We start from the raw sequence: 25311 nt of genomic DNA, 5'->3' as shown, positions 1-25311 counted from the left end.
TAAAAAAAAATTTTTTTTAATCTTTATTTATTTTTGACAGAGAGAGAGAGAGACAGAGAGAGAGAGAGCAAGCACGCGAGTGAAAGAGTACGAGCAGGGGAGGAATATAGAGAGAGGAAGACACAGAATCCAAAGCAGCTCCAGCTCTGAGCTGTCAGCACAGAGCCCAACACGGGGCTCAAACTCACGAACTGCGAGTTCATGACCTGAGCAGAAGTCGGATGCTCAACTGACTGAGCCACCAAGGCGCCCCCACAATTCGGGTACTTTAAAGATCTTCTTACAACTTGGTATGGAAAAAAGCAGTAGGCTATGCACTCATTTTGGTAAGTCTGTTACAGACAACAGATTTCACTATGGCCTGATTTCGTTATTTCAAAACTGAAGGTGAAATACATGATCTTTTCGTCATTTCAACTCTTAGGACCTTACTATATCCTATACCCAGTCTAACACCTGGGTCTATGTCATCTCTAGTCTATAAACAATCAGTAAAATGAGTACTTAAAAACTGCTCCTCCTTCCTGTACTTCTTTACTCTATAATCTCAGTGCTTCATCATTCCATTGTGCCCATCAAGCCAAAGGATATTACTGGCCTATATAATGTACCCAGGCTACACACAAAGTTTCACTTCACACAGGAGGAAACTACCTATATATCATCCAGTACTTTTAATTAAAAGCTCCTCCAAAATTGTCATTATCTTAGCTTCCTAGTCATTATCCAGCAGAAAGGAATTAGAAAGCGCTGGTATCTCTTACCTGCTGATCAGAATGAGCAATGACAAGGTTGTTGGTATTGGGGGCAATAGCCAGAGCAGTCACAGGGAAATTATAGGCAGGTACTGTGCAGTGAAGCTGAGAACAAATGACAGACACAAAAGATAACTCTATATACCTCCTTTCAGGAATGACTCGATGGTCTAGGTCAGTTTTTAAATAGCGTTCCTTAGAACTCAAAAGAGTTCTATGGAAGCTCCCACAAACATCAGGCAGTACCCACAAATAATAAACCTTAATTTTATTTAAAATTAAAAAAAAAAAAAACCCACACATTTAACGCTCACACAACTGACAGCATTTGCAGAAAACTTCAGAGTAAAGCTTTTGCTGCTATCTCTCATCTATATGAATTGTTCATAAACACATCATTGAACAAGGAATCTGTAGCTCTACAGTAAATTTAAAAGAAACTAATGCCTTGACACGGACATTTATGCAAGTTGCAAGACATGTGCAACACTACAGTGTCAGGCAAAGCTCAAAGAGCAGTACATGCTTCTGCCACAACGTCATAAAGATTAAGTTATGCAGTTAATAGACAAACTCACTAAATGTTGCAGTTTGGTATTCTATAAACTTTTGATGCTCATTCCAAGTTTTGGGTAGTTCTTAACTGATTTTTAGGATGAAGATGAAAACTTGTAAGGGATCAGTAGTAATTCAATGTGTGAATGACAAGATCATTACTGATTAATGAAAAGTATTTTCCTGTTACTCCTTTGTCAAACTTCTGTTTAATTTAAAAATACCTTGAGATTACAAGGCAAGCTGTTAAAAGAAATTGTTACGATCTGCAACTAGTCATCTGGGTAAATCAGAATTTTCCTCACCATAATATAGAAATAATCTGGATGTGAATTCATCATCCATAAATCCTTAATTTCAAAATTTTGTACAAGCGTGTTTTCACTGTTCCAATTGACTGATTTTAATGTTGCAGATTATAGTTTTGGGGCTCCAAACAAATAAAACAGGAAAAATTCTTAGTTTAAAAAAAAAAAATGTCCACTAATTTTCCAGGTCATACCAATCTGCTTTGAGTCTTGTAACTGCACGGTTAACTTCCTCTTGTTTCCTACTACTACACCCTATGCTTACCTTTAGATGTTTTATGTTGTACACATGGACTCCAGCACTGGTACCTGATGCAGCTAGCCAATTCCCATCTGGGCTAACTGCCAAAAGACACATGGACTCCACTGTCCCTGTGCAGACAGAACAATAGTTAATCTCTAAATTCAGTGTCCACAGCCAGCCCTGGCCTGGATATGATGGCAAAAGTCAATTAAGACTTTTATGTATTTATTTGTTATTATTTTGTATTGTTTTTAAAGAGGGAGAAATTTTTTTTTAAGTTTACTTATTTATTTTTGAGAGAGAGCACAAGGGAGAGAGGGGCAGAAAGAGAGGGAGAGAGAGAATCCCAGGCAGGCTCTGCACCGTCTGTACAGCCTAATGCGGGCCCAAACTCACAAACCATGAGATCATGACCTGAGCCGAAGTCGGGAGCTTAACCGACTGAGCCACCCAGGCGTCCCAAGACTTTTATTTAAATCACAATTGGATAATTTGATAGTTTTGCAAGTAAGTCTTACATGTTAGTCTACTATTTTCATTTAATTAGCCATCCATCATGTAAAGAGGAGCCAGAGATAAACCTGAAGGCATCACTTGCTCAAGCCTGAGTGAGACACTGCCTACCAGAGAAATGGAGAATCAAGGCAGCAGCTACCTAAAGTCTGTATTTTAATTGCTTCAAACTCCTTTCCTACCAAATGGTTTTTAATCAAAGCTAAGGACAAACAGCAAGCTCAAAAGGCTTGACGCATATCTTTAATTTATTTGGTACCTGCTGTATATTTAGCACTAAGGGAGTATGGGCACATATGGGCCATCTTTGTCATCAAGGGATTTTAAACCAATCTGGCAAAATGAAGACTTGTGGGTTAAAAATCAAACAGTGATGTTATATGCCAAAATTTGTGCTGCAAACAACACCCCCAAAGGATGAAAAAGCTTTATAACAAGACATAAACCAGATGCTAAAGATGGGTGGAAAAGGATGGAGAACATGAGCTAAGTGACAAGGACTGGAATACACAGGTTTGAGGGCTATGAAGAAACCAGCTTGACTATAAGAGGACAAGAGATGGAAGAGGAGGAGCAAATAAAGTAGTATCTATAATGCCGAGCCTAATTTTAAGAAATGTTAAATGCCAAATACAGAGTCTAAGTTGTTTTTAATAAAAACATATACAGGCACTCAAAATACACTGTCTCTTATTTATCTGCCTCCTAACTTGTGGGTTTCTTTTCCTGTATGCTTCTGGAGCAGCTTATGAATAGTGAAAGTTTAAGTTAAAAGAGTTGATGTTTTAGGCTGATGGAGTCTAAATGACAGTGAAGCTGCTATATCTAGGGCAAGAGAGAAGGGAAAAGGCCCACGGCAAGTACTGGGTACTAAGTTCTCAATCATGAACTCAGCAACAGTTAGCTATACATAGTTACTCAGTCATGCATACTCATGCTCTCAGAGAACAGGGGTGACAGGTAATACAAATGCATGTGTAAGTTCATCTTTATTGAAAACCACCGATCAAAAAAATTGACACGTCCAAAAAATTACCTATATATAAACATCTATCAGAAATACACAAAAATAGCGGTGTCTGAGTGGCTCCATTAATTAAGTGTCTTGACTTCAGCTCAGGTCATGATCTCATGGCTCTTGAGTTCAAGCCCCACATCAAGCTCTCTGCTGACAGCTCAGAGCCTGGAACCTGCTTCACATTCTGTATCTTCCTCTCTCTCTCTCTGCCCCTCCCCCAATCACACTTTGTTTCTCCTTCAACAATAAATAAACATTTAAAAAATTAAAACAAACAAAAAAATACACAAAAATATTAATGGCAGTTATTTCTGGGTGTCAGTATTAAGATGATTTTAACTTTCTTGCTCTGCTAAAAAACTCGAAGGGTGATGAAATTTCTGGCCCCAAATAAGGACTAAAAAAATCCAGTGAGAAAAGAGTAGGTGTAAGGAACATTTCAGATCTCATCAAGCATTTTCACCAGATATCTCCTCCTACTTTAAATTGCAAACATGTGAGTATTTACAGGGTGGGGAAGAGCATTAGGGAGCCCTGACAATGATTTAGGTTTAAAAGGGAAAAAAAGATACATCAGAGACTGACAACTCTCCCCCTTGGCCAGTTACCAAGTTCCCACCTGAATGAGGCTGGAAAGTATGCAGGTGCTTGAAGCTTCCTTCCAATAGCCGAATGATATGTAGAGACCCTTGATTTGATGCCACAAAGAGCTTTGTTGAATCTTCAGAAAACAAAATCTGAAGGGCAGAGCGAAGGAATGCTGGCATTTTGGAAACCTTGGGTGAACCAGTAGTAAAAACCAGTAAGAGAGAGAAGTGAGACCTAGAATCCATCAAAAATAATCACAGCCTAGCTTAAAAGACATTAATACTCCCTGATCTAAGGAAGCCAACTGATCAAGAAACACTAACATGCCCATTATAACCTTTCCATCCCCCCTTTCATCTCTGCAAAAGCCTATGCTTTATTGCCACTTTCTGGCATTTCCCTATTCCTCCAAAAACATAATCTATTCAAAATGGAAATAAAATACTGTTTTATAAACAGCTGTCTCCAAATAGCTTTTCATGATTCATACTCAGTATGTTCTGCTTCACACAAAAATCACACACTTAAGGAATTTTTTCTTGTTCAACCAGACATTGGGTTATCACTTACCCTTTGGAGGCTTATGTTGTCATGTTCATAATTCAACCGATAAAGAAAAAAACGAGAAGTTGTAGAATAGGCTATCCAACTTCCACACGGGGAGATACAGCTGCAAATAATGTTCTCAGGACCCTGGCAATGTCAGAAATCAGGATGAATATTCATGAAAAACTTCACTTTGTCAAGGTTCACTGTGATATGAATCCTCAAGCTGTTGCCACTCTGGCCATAACCACAAATACCTACACATAATCTTGACACACATATGCTATGTGTCACTAGGATTATTTCAGAGGTACAGCACCTGAATGGTGTGGCTTGATTTCCAAAACCAAGAACAGAGGTCTATGAATATGTGAACTTCTCTCAGCCCTTCGTGTACCTTAAAGATGGCTTCACACTAAAACCTAACTAGAAACCTGAGAAGAAAAGCATTTAATACAGTAAGGTTTTGTAGGCCAGGTGACTTGGAAAACTAATTTTCTGAGTTATGTTTGTTTCATTTTCTCTATGATACCTAACAACCTGTAAGAAATAGCAAAAAAAAAAAATCTGAAAAACAAAGGAAAAGTCCAATGTAACATTATATAATTCAAAAAACTCCCAAAATACCTAATTATATGTATGTATGTATACATACATATACACTATCACATAGAAAAATACCTGGAAGGAGAAACAGCTAATCAATTAATTATTCCAGCAGAGTTGACTAGAATTTTAAGAGGCATTCAAGAATATAAACTATGAATAGTGTATAAATTCTTGATAGTAAAACTGTATTTGCAAATATTTGTGTAATTAAAATAAGGACATTTAGGGGCACCTGGCTGGCTGAGTTGGAAAAGCATGTGTTTCTTGATCTCAGGGTTATGAGATCAAGCTCCATGTTGAGTACAGAGATTACTAAAAAAAAAAATTAGAGGGGCGCCTGGGTGGCTCAGTTGGCTAAGCGTCCGACTTCAGCTCAGGTCACGATCTCACAGTTCATGGGTTCGAGCCCCGCGTCAGGCTCTGTGCTGACAGCTCAGAGCCTGGAGCCTGTTTCAGATTCTGTGTCTCCCTCTCTCTCTGACCCTCCCCCGTTCATGCTCTATCTCTCTCTGTGTCAAAAATAAATAAACGTTAAAAAAAAATTTAAAAAAAAAAAAAAAAAATTAGAACTTAAAAAAAAAGACATTTAAAAGGAAATTACAAGGCAGTGTGCATGTTATATTCTCATTACTGTAGAAGGGAAGGATATACACCTGCACACATGGGTGGAAATTTTTTCTAGAAGGACATGTAAGAAACTATTGGCAGTGATTATCTCTGGAGAGTGGGACCAGGATTTGGGTAAGGAAGAGGCTCATTTCTCATTGTATACTCTTTTACCATTTCAATTTTATAAAAATACACAAGTTATTTACATAACAACAACAACACACCAATTTTCTGTATTCATTCATCCAATAAATTCTGCATGCCTTACTTATAATCACAGGAAACCCAGTTCTGTTGACAAAGTACTTCATTCAAATAATTGAAGATTTTAGACTTTTATGATGTCGACTAAGCCTCAAAATTCATTATGAGAAAACGGTTCTGGATTTCACAGCCTGGACACACAGATAAAACTTCCTTACCTTTGTCTTGAGGTGCAGCAAATGATCTGCGTCTTTAGAAAGTGGAAGGGTATCCCCATTCTTTCCTGGAACAAGAAATTTCCCTGAGTTTTTCTTCTCAAAGAAACGTTATTTGTACATTTTTCTTCTAAAAAGTCATTTCTAGGTAGAATGAAATCTCTACCACTGGAAATAAAAAAAATGTCTGACACAGTAAACCCAGTTTTCTGGGTTTATATAAAGAGGAAAGCAGTGAGTACTTTCTTAACTTCTATTTTGGTGCCTCAGATGTGGCCCATGGTATATCACTAATTCTCTGAAGCTTTAACACACAGCCAGGCAGTGAGATGGGTGGGAGTGGGGTTTGTGAGACCTCGACTTCAACTTCATTTGCTCATTTTGGAACCTAAAGCAAAACCCTCCTATCTACTATAAAACAACAGAACCCAAACATTTTCTCAACTGGTCATACAAAAAGCCACTAGACTATCACCCCAGTAAGAACCACGTGACCTCCTCCTTCTCAATGCAGGGCTGTCACCACCCAATATTAAATCTTGTCATTTTCAGCAGTGTGTTTTGCTCCCAGGGCAACCCTCACCTCCACTATGCCCTGCAGGGCACCTTACAGAATCATAAACTTTTAGCATTTGACCCAGTAACCTGCTAACAATTCTAACACTGTGAAGAACTCCTTTGGTCTCTCCTGTGGCTGGGAAAACCAGAAGTTGCCAAAGACAGAAAAATACTTCCATTTTTCCACAAGCAGAATTTCAACTGCAATTCTAATCCCTCGCTTCTCTCTCCAGTCCTCTTAGTGGCAAAGACTTTCTCTCACTGTACCTGTTGCAACTGTAGATCCCAGTCGCCACAGTTCCAAGTGATGAGCAAACTGGAAAAGGAGAAGGTGCCTCTTTTTTGAACAGGAAATGAGACGTCGCTGTATCCAAGAATTGAAAAGTGATAAATAAGCAGGGTTATTTATCGCCTCAGTACTAGATACAGCAGCAACATCCTAGCACGTTTTTTACTGATGAAATCCATTTACTTCATAAAAATGTCCTAAGTACTACCATATGTCAGTACTGTCCTAGGATCTAAGAGCATAATGATAAATAAAAACATAGCTACTGCCCTCGAGCTCGTAGTCTAAAAGGACTGACAAAGAATTAAACAGGCAGTTGCACCAAGTGTGTTAAGAATTTTAATAGAACTAAGCACATCATGTAGTGAAAAAAAGTAGAAAGGATATCCAATGTAGCCTCATAAAGCCAGGAGCCCTGATGAGGCTCATTAATAAAGACAAATCAGGCAAAAAAAGGTAGGGCAGGACGTTCCAAGAGGAATGGCATATGAAATAGCTCAAAGGTAAGAGAGCATTACAGAGAATAAAGTCTTTCAGCACACTAAACTAGGTGGGGGTAGGGATGAGGTGAAGCACGTGTTGGACAAGAGAGGGGAGAGAAGATGCTGAAGGACGGGCCAGATCAAGACAGGTTTCAGAGGCCATGCTAAGGAATTAGGTTAGCCTGAAGGACCAACCAAAAGCTTTTAAGCATGGAATGATGAGCAAAGTTGTTTTTTGAATGGATCAATGGAGAACAGGCTGAAATGGAGCAAATATAATAAAATGAGATCATTAACAGGTGAATGCAGTTGAGAAAAGACACCGATTCAAACTAGGATAATGGCAGTGTTAAGAGAAATGACTAGATTCACAAGACAATGAGGAGGTAGACTCAGTAACGTTTACTGGTTGAATGGAACGTAGAAGCAGGTAGCGGGGAGAAGGGTTTCTAGCTTGGGAAGATGTCCTTTTACCTAGAAAGGAACACTGGAAGCCTGGATTTTCGTGCTCCCACCCAGAATAATAGAGTCCAGCCTTAAAAACAAAAAAACAAACTTCCCTAAACCACAACTATCCAGAAGAGGGAATGATTTCCCCAGAAAGTGAACTAGGAGTGTTGCTGTACATCTCTTGGCCCCTGTAAATGTTTTTACAGGACGCTTACCTCACAAACAGAAGAACGAAGAAGGTAGGTAACTATACAAGTCCTATAGATTTGCCCAGAAAGCGTGAGCTGTACTCAGTCTTATAGGACAGAGGGACGGTGGGGGCCAGGGGACAATACTTACATGGGGAAAAGTGATTTTTCGGAGAGCAGCATCGTAATTCTTAACCTCCACCTTCTCCATGAGAGGACGAATGACTAAGTGGGTGTCAGTGCCTGCAGTGGGAGGGGAGAGGGAAGGCAGCAGAGTTGGAAAAAGCCCCACGTGAAAATAACCAGAGCCGGGTAAAGCGGCAGCCTGGCAGCGAGTGCAACCCACCTCCAGATATCAGTGCCGTCGGGCTGTGGGCCACGGCTCGGACATCATGTGTGTGATGCTGGAATGGCTTTGTCCGCACCCACTGCTTCTCACTGCTGTTGGAAGTCACAGAGACCAGCTGAAAATGGAATACTGTCCCCTCGGCTGTGCCCACCACGAAACTGTCTTCTTGCTGAGAAATTAAATCATTAGGGAGGTACATTTGAGCAAAACAGGGCCCAGTTTGAAAAATATTCCCTGAGGTTTTCTGTCTGCACAGCTTAGGGGAAAACCTATGCCCAAAACCGTAAGGTACGTTATGGGGTCTTTTTCCTCCAGAAGCTGACAATTCCATTAGAGGAGCAAGCTCACACACAGGTAATAATGTGCCCTCTACTGACAAAATTAACAATGTGTACCTCAAACAATTACAGTGCTTTCAAACATACAAACTAGACCCCATTAGAAAAACAACAAGAAAGATCACCTAGGAGTAAATTTAATATAATAAAAACGTATCATCAAAAGACTTGGAAACAAGGACTCAGATACGTGTACGCCAATATTCATAGCAGCATTATTCACAAAAACCAAAACATGAAAATCCAAATGCACATCAACAGATGAACAAACATAATCAGTATATACATATAATGAAGTATTAGTCAGCCTTAAAAAGGGATCAAAATTCTGATAATGGTATTAATGTGGATGAACTTTGTTTGAAAACATTATGCTAGGTAAAATAACTCAGACAAAAACGGACAAATATTATATGATTCCACTTAGATTTCCTAGAACAGCAAATTCATAGGGACAGAGAGTAGAATAAAGGTTTTAAAAGGGCTTGGGAAAAGGGAGAAATAAGGAGTTACTTTTCAATGGGTACAGTTTGTGTGATGAAAAAGTTCTGAAAATGGATAGAGGTGATGGTTGCACAACACTGTGAATGTACTTAATGCCAGTGAATTGTACTTAAAAATGGTTAAAATGGCGTATTTTCTGTTATGTACATAAACAGTAAACAAAAAAAAAGTACTGAGAATAATGGAAGAAAGACTGCAAAACTGTAGTCAAAACCTGAAGCTCATTGCCTTCTTTTTTAGGGATGAAGAGAGGGTGGGCTGAGGAGGGAGGGAAGTAGCTATCACACAGGACCCAGGTGCCTAGTCCTCAGTTTTAGGCTCTCTCTCACCAGGATGTTGAACACTGTGATTTGTGTTAGTTTTAAAAGGTCTTAGTATGTCCGCAATTTTTAAAATTCCTTTGTATGCTCAAAACCATTCTCATCTTAACTCCGGCTTAAAAAAAAAACAAACATTTAACTTTGAGCAGGGGAAAAAAAATAGGATGGATCTTTGATAAGGCAGTGATTAACCTAGGAACCTGGACCAGCAGTTAACCAATCAAACAGTACCAAGACTAGGTTAGTCAGGTAAGAAAAATGAGATATCTAAACACGTATGAACATGTAGCTGGATCAACTACACACTCACTGTGCTAAGAACCATATATATGTCGTATAATCTCTAGTCCTTGAGTAACCTACAAGGTTAAGTGACCATTTGCCCTACGAGGAGAAAGTGTGAATGACTTTGAAATAAATGTAACAGGGGCGCCTGAGTGGCTCAGTCAGTTGGGTGTCCGACTTCAACTCAGGTCATGATCTCGCAGTTCATGAGTTGAAGCCCCGCATCAGGCTCTGTGCTGACAGCTCAGAGCCTGGAGCCTGCTTTGGATTCTGGGTCCCCCTCTCTCTCTGCCCCTCCCCCATTCACGCTCCGTTTCTGTCTCAAAAATAAATAAACATTAAAAAAAAAAAAAAGAAATAAGCATAGCAAGTACGTATCCTTGTTTAGGGAGCGCTTTGACTGTCTTGGAGCCAGTTTACAACTCTGTAAACTCTAGTACTGAGAGTTAGGCCAAATAAGTTTGCCTGATGGAATGCAACTGCTAACTGCTCTGTGGACACGGAGTCTTGCAACAATTTGTAAACTCATTTCAGCATTCCTAATGGCTGTATAGAACTCTGTGTTTGTGAAATTGTCCTTTGAACTGCTTATAACATCTTACTGGTTTCCTTGTTAATGAGTTACAGAAAATCTCTGACATTTCCATTTCATGTTTGTATGAGTAATGATTTTATCTCCCCCCCCCCCCCCCCCGCCATCATCATTGAATAGCTCTTTACACAGGTAAGGAAACGAACTTCAAGAGGTCTACAGATACGACAAAGACACATGGCCATCTGCCTTCAAAGCCTTTGCTCTGGGCACACCACACCACCTCAATCTTGTGCCAGCTCTCTTTGAGGTAATTTGCAGGCACATGATTGTGAGAAGGAAGGAAAGCGTATCTGAAGGACAGCATATAACTTAACCCAAACCAGCCTCTCCCTTTCCTGCTCTAAGGATACTATTTGAAAACCATTATCCAAGGAAGAGTGGAGATACTGAGCAGCTTAGGAACTTACACACTGTCCTCCACACCCAACTAAACAGTTTATTTATATACAAGGGGGTGGGGGGTGCGGTTTGCACAAAGTCCCACCAAAAGAGAGGGACCAAAAAGACAACTCTAACTCACTCCACATCATCTTTCCCCAAAGTAGAATCATAAAAGAACTGAAAAGGAAAAAAGAAAACGCCTTTCTCAGGGCACAGAGGGAACAAACCAAGGCGAACGCTGACCTGAAAAGGGAGGGGGAAGTGTCCTAATTTAATCACAGAGTGACTGTTTCACACAGAAAAACAATCTCAAGACTGACCTCTAAATGAAAGCAAATGTTCCCTACAACTCTCTGCAGGAATCAGTACTTGCCTACTTGATAAGGGTGAAAGACATCTAAGATCAAAGGACTGGGTATTTGCCACCATCCACTCTTCAGTCAATGAAAATCCATTAAAAAGATATCTAAAAATAATCAACTGTGCTGGCAAGAGAATGTAGTGGAGAAAACCCTTGAAATTAGGATCAATTTCAAAAAAGATGTGAAAATGCCAATACCACACTCATTCTGTGCCAGGTACTGCACTTAGCACTCTACATGCACTACCCAATTAATCCTTCCCAAACGCTATGAAGTATGTATTACTAGCATCCCTGTTGTCACAAAGAAAGAAACTAAGATTTAGAAAGAAGCAGCCTGCCCAAGTAGCCTAAGTGCTACAGTTGGGGTTCAAAACCAAGTATGCCCTAGTTCATAGGGTATGATAAGCATTTTGAGGGCTGGAATTTGTACAATTACATTTGTCCACTAAAAAAATAAAAATAAAAAAATAAGTAACAGTTTACTAACTCTCAGGCACATATTTGCCCACATTTAACTATCTTTGAAATCAGGATATCTTACAGCTTTCAACCTAATGCATATGTATTATTTTCAGATAAAGAGCAGTATCAAAACTTGCAGAATGGGTGGCACCTGGCTGGTTCAGTCGGTAGAACATGCAACTCTTCATCTCAGGGTCATGAGTTTAAGCCCCAAGTTGGGTGTGGAGCCTACTTAAAACAACAAAAACTTGCAGACTGGTTGTCAAAAACCTGAAACAAAATCTTGGGACTACAGTAGGACATCATCTACCAACACTATGGATGGCTGAGAGGCATGTGTGGGAAACATGGACCCTGATGACAGAGTTGAAAGGTGATTCAGAGTCCATCTGTACATGTGAAGAAGTTTTGGGAAAACCTTATTCACTTTATTTCATTCATACTTTCCTGGTTATATATGCACAAGACTAATATAATAAAAATGTTATGCTTTGGTCTCAAAAAGCTCTTCAATAAGAGCTATTTAGAGAATAACTATTTACAAGAATGATAAGAATTTATAAGAATATGAATTCTATGTTTAAATTTTTTTTAATGTTTATTTTTGAGAGAGAGAGAAACACAGAGCATGACTGGGGGAGGGGCAGAGAGAGGGAGACAAAGAATCTGAAGAAGGTTCACTCTCTGAGCTGTCAGCACAGAGCCCGATATGGGGCTCGAACCCACGAACCACAAGATCATGACCTGAGCCAAAGTCAGATGCTCAACCAACTGAGCCACCCAGGTGCCCCAAAATTCTCTGATTAAAAAAACATCGTGCAGTTTAAATCATAATAGTCTGTATTACAAAATACAAATTTTACATTTCAAGAAAATCACTGTTATAGTTTAATTGGCAGTGTTTTTCCTTTCCCATGATAACAAAATTATGGCATGTCTTACAATCATTTGTATCTAATGATTCAATGCAATACAGTAATTATAGGCACAGAGTAGAAGAAAGATCAAATAGTAAAATGGTATACAGTACAAATTAAACCTGCCTCCTGCCTGCCAGCCCCAACTTTAAAATTACCATTAGCGTTTTTTTAAATATATATATATTTTTTTAACGTTTATTTATTTTTGAGACAGAGAGAGACAGAGCATGAACGGGGGAGGGTCAGAGAGAGAGGGAGACACAGAATCTGAAACAGGCTCCAGGCTCTGAGCCATCAGCCCAGAGCCCGACGCGGGGCTTGAACTCACAGACCACGAGATCGTGACCTGAGCTGAAGTCGGACGCTTAACCGACTGAGCCACCCAGGCACCCCTATTACATTAGCGTTTTAAAAAAATGTTTACTTATGGGGCGCCTGGGTGGCTCAGTCAGTTAAGCATCCAGCTTCAGCTCAGGTCATGATCTCGCGGTTTGTGGGTTCGAGCTCCACGTCGGGCTCTGTGCTAACAGCTCAGGGCCTGGAGCCTGCTTCTGCCCCTCCTCTGCTCATGCTCTGTCACAAAAATAAATAAAAACATTAAAAAAAATTTTTTTAAATGATTATTTATTTTTGAGAGAAAGACAGTGAGTGGGGGAGTTGCAGAGAAGAGGGGGAACAGAGGAGTACAGGTGGGCTCTGTGCTGACAGCTGAGAGTCCAATGAGAGGCTTGAACTCACAAACTGCGAGATCATAACCTGAGCTGAGGTCAGACACTCACACCAACTGAGCCATCCAGGCGCCCCTACCATTAGCATTTTTAATCTTTTCAGGAATGTTGTAAGTATATATATTAGCAAAACTACATATGCAGAAAATATCAAACATAAATATCTAATACAAAATCTGCTTCTTTTCTTAACACATTACTATGTACTACTTCATGCACTATACTGTGCTACTTTTCCCCCTTAATGTATTCTCTTAATTGTTACATAGTAACAAATATCCACATCTTCCTTGGTCTTTGAAACATGTGCATAATATTTGAGTGATTACACTTTAAAAAAGCACCAGGGCACCTGGGTGGCTCGGTCAGTTAAGCTTCTGACTTCAGCTCAGGTCATGCTCTCACCGTTTGGTTTGTGAGTTCGAGCCCTGTGTCAGGCTCTATGCTGACAGCTCAGAGCCTGGAGTCTACTTCAGATTGTGTGTCTCCCTCCCTCTCACAAAAAATAAACATTAAAAAAATTTTTTTAATGGCACAAAATTTAATAATTAAGTCTTAAGTTTAATAATTACAACCATTTTGGATCAAAACTCGATTTTTTTAAACATTTCTTTTTCAAAAATATTTATTTTTGAGAGAGAAAGGGAGCACTTGTGTGAGCAGGGGGAGGGGCAGACAGAGGGGGACAAAGGATCTGAAGTGGCTCTGTGCTGACAACAGACAGCCCAATGTAGGGCTCGAGCCCACCAACCATGAGATCATGACTTGAGCTGAAGTCAGATGCTTAACTGACTGAGCCACTCAGGTGCCCCTCAAAACTCTATTTGAAAAGGAAAATTTCTCTTGGTCATTTCAACTTGTTCTTCATTACACTTACATGTGACATCTAAATGTTTCACAGGGCTTTAAGACCCATCAAATTGGTCTCATGGAAAATCTGTGAAGTGGGATAGAAACAACTTACGGGCAAGAAAAGCCAGCATGAGTGATCTCTACAGTACATATTGCATGTCCACACTTAAGACACCAAACAAGCCTCAAACTAAGAAGACAAAGGATCTCGTCAGCAAATCTCGAAGTCACTTTCCATGCCCCACTGATAAAACAGCCAAAGGTTTCTGATTAAGAATTGATGTTACCAAAAGGGAAGAGGCACACTTGTTCAACACGAGTCTGCTTAAGTCTTACTGAAATAGGGATAATTTAATATTTTCTTATTTTAAATTTTTTTTAACATTTATTTATTTTTGAGACAGAGAGAGAGAGAGCATGAACAGGGGAGGGGCAGAGAGAGAGGGAGACACAGAATCTGAAACAGGTTCCAGGCTCTGAGCTGTCAGCACAGAGCCCGACACGGGGCTCGAACTCACGGACTATGAGATCATGACCTGAGCCAAAGTCGGAAGCTTAACCGACCAAGCCACCCAGGCGCCCCAAAATTTAATATTTTCAAAATCATCTAATAAAATCATCTAAATTCCCAAGATAGGAAGCAGGAGAAGAACTGCACAAAGAGAGGAAAATAGCACCTCTCAAGATTCTTCTAGGATACTTGTGGCCTATCTAAATCAGACTGGATTAACTGTGGGTGGGGAGTGTCTGAAGAAAACCTCCCTGCTAACTAATCTAGAGAATATTTTCTAACTAGTTTTTAAGAGAATATGAGGGTTCAAAGAAATTATGTGGGTTTCAGATACATTTTCCTAAACTCATCTTCCTTCAATGCAACACTGAAGATTAGGGAACACCGTTTGTGTTACATTACTGATACAGCCTTCCCTACTCATCCCCCAGGTTATACAGTAACCGTTCAAAACAGGGACCATACTCACATCAGATACGGCAATAGACTGCACATCAGCATTTGCAATGAGATGGTTCTTCACAAGTGTCCCAGTGGCTGAGTCCCAGAACTGCACCTTCCCAGCAGAGTCCACACTTATGACAGTGCCATCAGACAAGAAGGCCACGCCCCATATGATACACTTCCGCTTAGACACACCCATATACTGCCTATCCACCAGCATCTTATGAACAGCGCTCCCTGAAAAATAAGAAAAGCCCAAATTTGAATGGTACTTACCTCTTGTCTTCAAAACCCGCCTGTGGTAGGCATCTATTAAGTCAGCTGCCTGAGCACATCGCACAAACAGCCAGTAAACAGTAGTTAGAGTAGTTGTGGTAAACTCAGTCTCGGAACACCAAAATGGTTACCTGAAGATTGTGGGGGAGAGGTGGGAGGGGTAGCTGGAGACAGAAATTTGGGAGGGGCAGGGGAAGGTGAAATTGAAAGAGACATTTGAGACTTCACTTAAAACTGCCTAACTGCAGTGTGCACGATACTTGGCTCTTTTCTAAAACCCCACGGGAAAGGGGGAGAATCAAACAGTACAAAATTTGGGGAATTAAAAAAGCAAACATGGAATGGTAACTGATGTAGCAGAGTTCTAAAAGCAGTATGTCTCAAGTCAACAGTGGGGAAAGACAAGAAGCCACTTGATTTATACCATGAAATCCTTAGAAGACTTGGGAACTGCTGATGCCCAAAACTCTAGAAACAGAAGTTAAAGTGGAACTAAAAGGAGAAATTAGGTTGAAAGTAAGTTTATGAAACTTAACATCCTTCAGATACCTATCCCCTAACTAAAAAGCCAGGCAACTCCCCAACTCCACCTCAAACAAAACTGGAGACTTACTCTCTGAAGAGAGATACCAGGAACAACTGAGGGTAGGATTACTATATGGGAAATAAGGTGAAATGTTACTGAATATTGAGAACACTAGTTGTCTTGTCAGAATTTAGGTGGAAAGGCATATCATCATCAAGCAGGAGAATTAAAAAAACATTTCTGGGAAACATGACCAGCACAAGGAAGATGATTTAAAAAGCCAGTCTCTTTAGAGTTTCCCCAAACTAACAGTCCAGTCAGATCATTCTTCAGTGGAGCCCACGAGCAGTTAAGCTCCACTCTTGTGGTGAGGAAAGCCATCACCAGACAGGTAAACAAAGCTTTAATATGAAAGGCAGAGGCCAGAGAGAATACCAGAAAAAAATGAATACCAGAGAGAAAACAGCTAAGATGAAGAACACTTGACAAATATAATCTTGAATAGCCTTAGAAAAGAGAAGGCAGTAAATAAGGAAACAAACAAACAAAAAAGCACTATAAAAAAAAACACTCAGGAAACCAAAAAGAACTTTGGAAATGGCAGAAATGAAAAACTCAGTACAGGACTTAAAAGATAAAGACAAGGGGCACCTGGCTGGTTCAGTCAGTAGAGCGTGCAGCCCTCAATCTCGGGGTTCTGAGTTGGAACCCCACATTGAGTACAGACAGTACCTAAAAATAAAATCTTCAAAATCAGTCCATCAATAAATGATAAAGAAAAACTCTCAGGAAACAGAATAAAAAGTCAAAGAGATGAAAAATAAGAGGGGGAGGGGCACCTGGGTGGGTCAGTGGGTTGAGTGTCCCACTCTTGATTTCGGCTCAGGTCATGATCCCAGGGTTGTGAGTCAGCTCTGTGCTGATAGCACGGAGCCTGCTTGGGGTCCTTTCTCTGCCCCACCTCTGCACGCACACACACTCTCTCTTACAAAATAAATAAATAAGGTATAAAAAAATAAAAGAAGGCTCTGTGAGAGAATCGTTCAAGATAAAAGTGGTAAGGTGCCTGGGTGGCTCAGTCAGTTAAACATTCAACTTCAGCTCAGGTCATGACCTCATGGTTCTTGAATTCGAGCCCCACACAGGGCTCTCTGCCATCAGCACAGAGCCCACTTCGGATTTTCTGTCTCCCTCTCTCTCTGCCCCTCCCCTGCTTGTGTGCGCGCTCTCTCTCTAATAAACATCAAAAAAAAAAAAAAAGATAAAAGTGATAGAAAGAAAATCAGATTTATATGAGCCTAATTTATGCAACTGGAAGAATCTGATGAGTCAAATGTATAAATATACATTTATATATGTGGAAGTAAACATCAAAGAATTAGCTAAGAGTTACAGGTGGTCACCTTTGAGGAGTGAAAGAAGGAATACAGGGGGACTCCTGCTTCTTTGTAACAAGCCTCAAGGAGTTCTTCTTTGACTATGCGTGTATAACATACAATAAAAAATTTGTTTAAGCATGAAGGAAAAAGAAAAATGAGACAAACCAGATCTGTTTTACTTCCCATCTTAGATGGGAGTACAGATGGGCCTATTGAACAAGGTGAAGTCAGTCTCATCACTGAAGGATTCCATATTGCAATTTTTCAGGCCAAGAACAGAGAAAGTAGATGGTTCTCTACCTTTCTGATCTCATGCCTCACCAATTATGGTGCTAAGACCTAGTGTTCCTCAGAGAGGCACTTACTTTTACCAAGGTCTGGTATACACAAGTATTTTAACTGATCCTTTGTAGTAAATGTCTTATTGCTCCAGGGGGAATTTTCAAATGAATTCTTATTACAAATAAGATAAAAAATATCCATCTGATTGAAGAAACAGGATTCCCCCAAAAGCAGCAGTAGCAATCCAAAAAAGGAGTGAAATCCATGGCTAACATCTCAGAAGGTTAAAGAGAGGTTAGGCCCTAGAGGTCAGTAAAAGCACAAGGGCTCAAGCTTTTGGAAACTAGCAATGTGAATCAAGACCCAAACCCCAAATGAACTGAGAAAAACAGTCACCTGATTTGACAGCAAACACACTAATGTAGTCTATGGAGCCAGCTGCAATGTGGGTACCAGAGGGATGCCAGCTGAGACTCAGGATGCGACCTTGGGAGTTGTACAACAAAAAAAGAAAAGGACATACACATAAATACACAGTAAAGGGTAACTGAGTTCTCCTTTGACAATTACCTACAGGTCTGGCGTTCTACACTCTTAGCTCTCATCTACTACGCTCTGGTGAAGGACTGTTTTATAACAGATGAGGATCAACTCTGCCCAACTCTGGAATCCATAATGAAGTATTTAATATCACTTTAATAATGTAGAAACGGCTGATGGGAGTATAAAGAAACACAACCTTTTGAGGGCGACCCCTTTTGAGGGTGACCTGTTAAGAACATAACAAAATTTAAATCTGCTTATTTGGCTCAGCACTTTTACTGGGAATTAATCAAGGAGAAATACTTGTAGGAGTGTGAAAAAATATGTATACTGGAATAGTCATTGCCGTCCTGGTTGTAGTAGTGAAAAACAAAAAAATCCATCAATAGGAGCTTGGTAAATAAATTATGGAACACCATTAAATGGAATGCCATGTAGACTGGCATGACTGGCATGGAAAGATGTCTGTGATACACCAAGTGAAAAAACAAGCACAAGCACTCGTGTGTATTCATTTATATGAATATACAAACACGTCTTGAAGATTATTTCCAAAATGTTGCCTACAGAACAGAACGAGATATTTCCTTTCACACTTGGCTAAGCACATGAATTTTGAATAAGCATTATATCACCTTTATAATTAAAAAAGAACACTCAAGGGACACCTGGGTGGCTCAGTCAAGTAAGCGTTGATGCCTGATTTTGGCTCAGGTCATGACCACGCAGTTCGTGGGTTCAAGCCCCATGTTGGGCTCTGTGCTGACAGTGTGGAGCCTACTGGGGATTCTGACTCTGCACCTTCCCCAACCACTTTCTCTCTCAAAATAAACTTAAAAAACAAAACACAAACAAAAAAACAAAAAACCAAGCCTGGTTGGCCCAGTTGGTGGAGCATGTAACTCTTATTCTTGGGGTTGTAAGTTTGAGCCCCATGTTGGAAGTGGACGTTACTTAAAGATATTTTAAACAAAGAATATTTTTCTTTAAAAAAAAAATAGAAAAAGAACACCCAAAAGGCATTAAAAACAAAAGGGACTCTGATTAGCAGATGAAAAATATTACTAACAGACACAGAATACATGGGATAGTTATTATTTTCTAAGAGTCTGCAAGCTATGGCTCAAAGGCCAAATCAAGTCCATCAATTATTTTTATAAATAAAGCTTTACCAAAGCACAGCCATACCCATTTATTTATCTATGACTACTTTTATAGGACAAGAGAGTTGACAGAGCATATGGCCTACAAAACCTAAAATATTTACTAACCTCCTGTTTTTACAGAAATAGTTTGCCAACCCCTGCTCTAGAGGTCGGTGTCAACTGGGTGGAACATGGACAACTGTTTGCAAATTCTAGGTTTTAGTATTTATGCACTCTGTTACAACTTCAAAAAAAACGAGAAAGTGAGAACAAAGTGACTTACACAGAAACATTAGCTTTCCTACTCTGGATTTCTAGTTTACTATATTACTTAAGCAGGCAACCACCACTATGCAACGTGACAGAGAAAGCCTGAGTGGAGGATGGCTTCGAGCACATACCCTATATTGAGGTAAAGTTAGTGTGGAGAGAAAACATTACCTGGACCCATGGGAAAACAGCCCATCCCCAGTGGCACAGAAACATAACTTCTTGTTGAGGCTACTCACTGCCCCCACCAAAATGACCCTTACTTTTCTGCCGATCAAAATTTCTTTCAAACTGGATTTTATCTGGGGTGATTTGAAATAGCTTCACAGATCCGTCTTCACAGCCAACCTATTAGAGGAAAATAGAGAAGATAAGCATTTTACGTAACTAAATATATGTATTTATAAATATAAACGTTTCTTCCCTGAAGCTATCATTTGCTGTGAAAGAGAAAAATAGTTTGTGACAGGAAAAAAAAAAATTACTGCTACCAAGAAACTGGTAGTGTATTCTTGGCAGGCTTCACATCCTAGCCAGAAAACAGGCTAATCAGTGGCCTAATTCCTGTATAGGACATGGAATAGAAGTAGGATTTCACAGCATACCTCTGCTAGAGACCCAGAGCCTAAATAAAACACCCATTAACTATACAATGTAAGTGAAGAAACATCAAGATATTGTACAAATTAGTACAAATCAAACAAGAATCATAGGCTTATCCCAGAAAAATGAAACCTCTGGAAACACCCATTTTAATAAGTCTGTGTGAGGGGGGAGGGATAGTCTTCTCAGTCTGCACTCAATTTTTGAGACATTGTGGTAAAATAGTTCCACAAGTCAACTTGTGGAAGGACCTCTCAGAAGTTGTAACATACATTAGTGTGTTGTCAATCTACAGAAGAATTCTGTATTAACATGCCATATTCTGAATTGATATTTATCATAAAACATAAAGCATACCAGAGCAAAAAACAGCCTCCACATCTCCCAATTCCAACTAGTTTGAGAAATACTGAACCAAACGAACCCTCTCATTTCATAAATGAATAAACAAGGTCCAAAGTAGCAGTAGAAATGATGTAAAAAAACAAGAGATTTTTTTAAAGTTTTTTTTTGTTGTTTTTTGAGAGAGTGTGCTTACGTTGGGAAGAGGTAGAGAGACAGGAAGAATCCCAAGCAGGATCCAAGCTGTCAATGTAGAACCTGACACAGGGCTCAAACTCACGAACTATGAGATCATGACCTGAGCTGAAATCAAGACTCAGACGTTTAACCGACCAAGCCATCCAGCTGCCCCAGGACAAGAGATTTTTAATCCCCAATATCAATTCCAATCTTGCATCGCGGTTGCTGGAATCCACTTCAGAATGGAATTGCTACATGTCATAATATAACTTAACTTTACTCTCCTGTAAACACAGGAAAGAATGTTTACGTGAGCACAAGAGAATTCTTGCTTTAAATTACCAATAGCTGCTTACTGACCAAAAGTTGAGAGCCACAGGGGCTGACAGCCATGCTCCAAATGGGTCCTCCAAAGGCATCCACGGCATATTTGATGTTTAATGCCTGCAAATCATACTCGATAATCTCTCCATTGAGTCCAGCACTAAAGAGTCGCTGTCCTTTTGCCCAACACAGAGCTTCTGTAGCCCGAGACTCATGACCTGGAAAAAACTACAGAAATGCCATAACATGTCAACCCCCATTGAATTTATCAGCTAACAGCACTGAATGGTCACAGGCAACAACGTCAAAACTAAAACACTTGCCTAGAAATGACTACATGGGGTTTTGTTCTACCAGAAGATCATGTCTATTAATATTTTCATTTTTTAGATTCAAATTTTAGTTACCTATACAGTTGGTTTCCTTTTCCCAGGACTTGTTCTCCAAACCTTTTCAAAAGAATAAAGTTTGTATCCAACTGTATTTGATATATGAAATTTTTTACAAAATCAGTGTAAATATCTTGATTAGGTGATGGTTTCACAGTACACATGTATGTCAGAGTTATCAATGTATACACTTTAAATTTTTTTAAGTTTATTTATTTCGAGAGACAGAGAAAGAAGAGTGCATGTGCACGTGGGAGCAGAAAGAATTCAAAGCAGGGCCCTCATGGTTAGTGTAGAACCCGCTGCAGGGCTTAAACTCACGAACCGTGAGCTCATGACCTGAGGGAAAATCAAGAGTCAGACGCTTAACCAACTGAGCCACCCAGGTGCCCCTTGACATGTATACTTTAAACACATGTTTATTGTGTCAATTTTACCTATAAAAAGTTTTCTTAAAAATAAAACAAATGGACGCCCGGCTGGCTCAGTTGGAAGAACATGTGACTCTTGAATTGAGGGTTGTGGGTTTGCGCCCCACCTCCAACTTCTCATTCAAGTCTCAGAATCTTTTTTTTTTTTTAAGATTATTATTTTTTTTTTTTACATTTTAAGTTTTTATTTATTTTGAGAGAGAGAGAGAACGAGCAGAGGAGGGGCAAAGAGAGACGGGGACAGAGAATCCCAAGCAGGCTCGGCACTGTCAGTGCAGAGCCTGATGTAGGGCTTGAACCCACAAACTGTGAGATCGTGACCTGAGCCGAAGCCAAGAGTCAGCTACTTAACTATCAAGTCTCAGATTTTTTAATGTTTATTTATTTTTGAGACAGAGAGAGACAGAGCATGAACGGGGGAGGGTCACAGAGAGAGGGAGACACAGAATCTGAAACGGGCTCCAGGCTCTGAACTGTCAGCACAGAGCCTGATGTGGGGATCGAACTCACAGATCATGAGATTGTGACCTGAACCAGAGTTGGAAGCTCAACCGACTGAGCCATCGAGGTGCCCCTCAAGTCTCAGATTTCTAAGTGCTTTATGAGCACTTATAAAGGTTTCATGTAGGGTCCCTTGGGTTGTTTAGTTGGTTAAGCGTCTGACTCTGGATTTTAGCTCAGGTCATGATCTCATGGTTCGTGAGTTCGAGCCCTACATCAGCCTCTGAGCTAGCAGTGTGGAGCCTGTTTGGGCCTCTCTCTGATCCTCCCCTGCTCGCTTTCTCGCTCTCAAAATAAGTAAATAAACTTTAGGAAAAAAAGAAGTTTTCATATATATCAACACTTTATTCTTATATCTGCTCAGCACAAAAAGCACTGAGTAGGTACAATTTTTCTTCTCTTTACTTGAAAGGACACAAGTACTTGTGGGTTAAGGGGCTTGCCCAAAGTGCCACAGTCAAATGTGAAGAGAACATTTTAATTCTTATTCCAAGCCCCTACTCTTTTCACTCTAACGGACAAAGTTTTTTCTTGTTTTGAGAGTGATTAAGAAGTAGGGAAGGGACTATTGAAAAAGCAAAATACTAAATTACTGTTGAAATAAGAACAGATGAGAAAAAATAGGAGACATTCAGTAAAGAATAACTGACATATTCACTAAATAAACATGAATGCAGGAGTGGTTCTGCACTAGACACTTGCTAAATGCTGGGAATAATGTCATCAATATCACCCACATGGTCCCTGTTTTCACAAAATTTGAAGTTCAATGGGGAAGAAAAACATTAAACAAATGTACAAACTATTATGTAATTGTAATTGTCATAAATGATAAGAAAAACCACAGGGTGCGACAAGCATGTACCATAGCACATTTTTCACAGCATAGAATGTGACTTATTTATGGTAATCAGCAATTTTTTTAACTTTCTTTTTAAGTTTATTTATTTTGAGAGACAGAATGCATGCACAGCAGAGGGCCAGACAGAGAAGGAGAGCAATTCCCAAGCAGGCTCCGTGCTGTCATCACAGAGCCGATGGCAGGGGTCGATCTTGTGAACCCTGAGATCATGAACTGAGCCAAAATCAAAAGTCGGACGCTTAGCTGACTGAGCCACACACGCACCCCAATTTTTTTTTTAACTTCTTAGTTCTTCAGGGGTCAACTCAATAAGTCATCCCTTTCCAGGATTCCTAAACCCACATCATCAGAGTAAAAGCACCTCTCCACTAAAATTCTAGGCCTGTGCTTAGCTTTTTTTTTTTTTTTTTTAAGTTTATTTATTTATTTGGAAAGAGAGAGGGGACACCCATGTGCGTGCATGAGCAGGGAAGGGCAGAAAGAGAGGGAGTATGAAAACCCCAAGCAGGTTCCACACCGTCAATGTGGAGCCTGATATGGGGCTTGATCCCACGAACTGTGAGATCCTGACCTGAGCCAAAGTAAGAGTCTGATGTAAACAGACTGAGCCACCTAGACTGCTCTGGTACTTAGCTTTATCATAAAATTTACCTACTATTTGAAAACTGTATACTTCTATTTCCCCACTGGACTTTGAGCTCCTTCAATGTAGGGCCTCTGACATTTGTCATAATGCCTAATACTTGCCACTCATCACTCATTCATTTAGAAACAATTACAGGATGCCTTAATTCCAAGTATTAAACTGCTGGGCACTAAATTCATGCATTTATCCATCTACCCATTCATAGGCATCCATTCAGTGCTTAGGGCAATACACATTCATTAATGTAAAATGAATTATTTTGTTGCACCTGCAATCAGTAATCAGTACTTTTGAAAAATATGCTGCTATAACAGCTCTCTGCATACACCCAAATGCTATTTTACTTTTACTCCCAATTATAGGCAGTTCAGTCTACATTCTCTCAGATGAACTTAGAAATCCATCTTCCTACCATCGTCACCAAAAAGTTTGATATTAAAATGTTTTTGGGCACCTGGGTGGCTCAGTCGGTTAAGCATCTGATTCTTGATTTCAGCTCAGGTCATGACCTCAGGGTTTGTGAGATGGAGCTCTGCAATGGAGCTCTCTGCTTGGGAGTCTTTCTCTCCTCTCTGACCCTTCCCCACCCATGTGCTCTTTCTCTCTCTCTCAAAAAATAAATTAAAAAACTTAAGAAGAAGAAGAAGAAAAAAAAAGGATTCATTGTTTCTTCTGAATTGACAATGAAATAGGTATTGACAACCCCAGCAGGAAATTCCACCTTACCAAAGTTGCACTGGTGCAGAGACTGATTGTAAAGCAATGGGTCTTGACAATTTCCCTTTTTTGTTGTGCTCCAAAGATCCAGCAAACCTCAGTTTCCAACAGACAGTGGGCCACCATAATTTCTAGGTTTCTTTCTAACCAACGTTATAGATCAAAACTCTGAGCTCAGTCAAGAGACTGCATATTTACTACACATGTTATATAGTTCTAAATAACCCAGAGAGAGTACAGTCACTTTCTTTTGAAGTCCTTCAACACAAAAGACATACACGTTGTAGAATTCAACTTAGTAAGAAAATTAACTCAGCAACACCAAATCAGGCTTCCAAATGACTTACTTTTTCCTGAAAGTAGTTTGCTGACAAGTTATAAATTTCCACAGTGCCATCTGTTCGTGAAACAGCCAATCTGTTTGACTGGTTATTGTAAGCCACACAGCGGATCCCTGATGGAACATAATTAAAGAAACGTACTCGATGGACCTTAAATTCACCCATTCCTGGAGGGGGGCGGGGGGGGGGGGGGGGAGGAAAAAGAGTCATTATTGTGAAACGTTAACACCAGTGTGTCGCCTGTATTGTTCCTCACTATTGTTAACAGCAGAATATCACATGTATTGTTATCGCCATCCTGTATGGAAGAGTCTAACTGTACCTGAGATTCACTTCTGAATATCTAACTAATGATGCTTTCACACCCCCC

At 39.9% G+C, this 25311-nt stretch overlaps 1 protein-coding gene across 1 annotated transcript in view; it reads right to left on the bottom strand.

Moving 5' to 3' along the window:
* The window catches only part of UTP4 (UTP4 small subunit processome component), a 31833-nt gene that overhangs the window by 5420 nt on the left and 1102 nt on the right, over positions 1-25311 (bottom strand). Inside the window, exons 2-14 of the mRNA XM_019455436.2 lie at positions 24948-25108; positions 21091-21282; positions 19869-19953; positions 18044-18133; positions 15210-15421; positions 8478-8649; positions 8283-8374; positions 6990-7086; positions 6168-6232; positions 4552-4674; positions 4013-4169; positions 1884-1990; positions 765-860 (exon numbers count right to left, since the gene is read on the bottom strand). Of these exons, the coding sequence (XP_019310981.1) occupies positions 765-860; positions 1884-1990; positions 4013-4169; positions 4552-4674; positions 6168-6232; positions 6990-7086; positions 8283-8374; positions 8478-8649; positions 15210-15421; positions 18044-18133; positions 19869-19953; positions 21091-21282; positions 24948-25106 (1647 nt within the window). The 5' untranslated portion in view covers positions 25107-25108. The remainder of the gene's footprint in view (positions 1-764; positions 861-1883; positions 1991-4012; positions 4170-4551; positions 4675-6167; positions 6233-6989; positions 7087-8282; positions 8375-8477; positions 8650-15209; positions 15422-18043; positions 18134-19868; positions 19954-21090; positions 21283-24947; positions 25109-25311) is intronic.

This window comes from Panthera pardus, unplaced genomic scaffold (assembly GCF_024362965.1).
Source record: "Panthera pardus isolate Hobbes unplaced genomic scaffold, ASM2436296v1 HiC_scaffold_19, whole genome shotgun sequence".
In the NCBI taxonomy this organism is placed as follows: domain Eukaryota; kingdom Metazoa; phylum Chordata; class Mammalia; order Carnivora; family Felidae; genus Panthera; species Panthera pardus.
The sequence above is the reverse complement of the archived record's forward strand: the minus strand, read 5'-3'. Positions and strand labels throughout refer to the sequence as shown.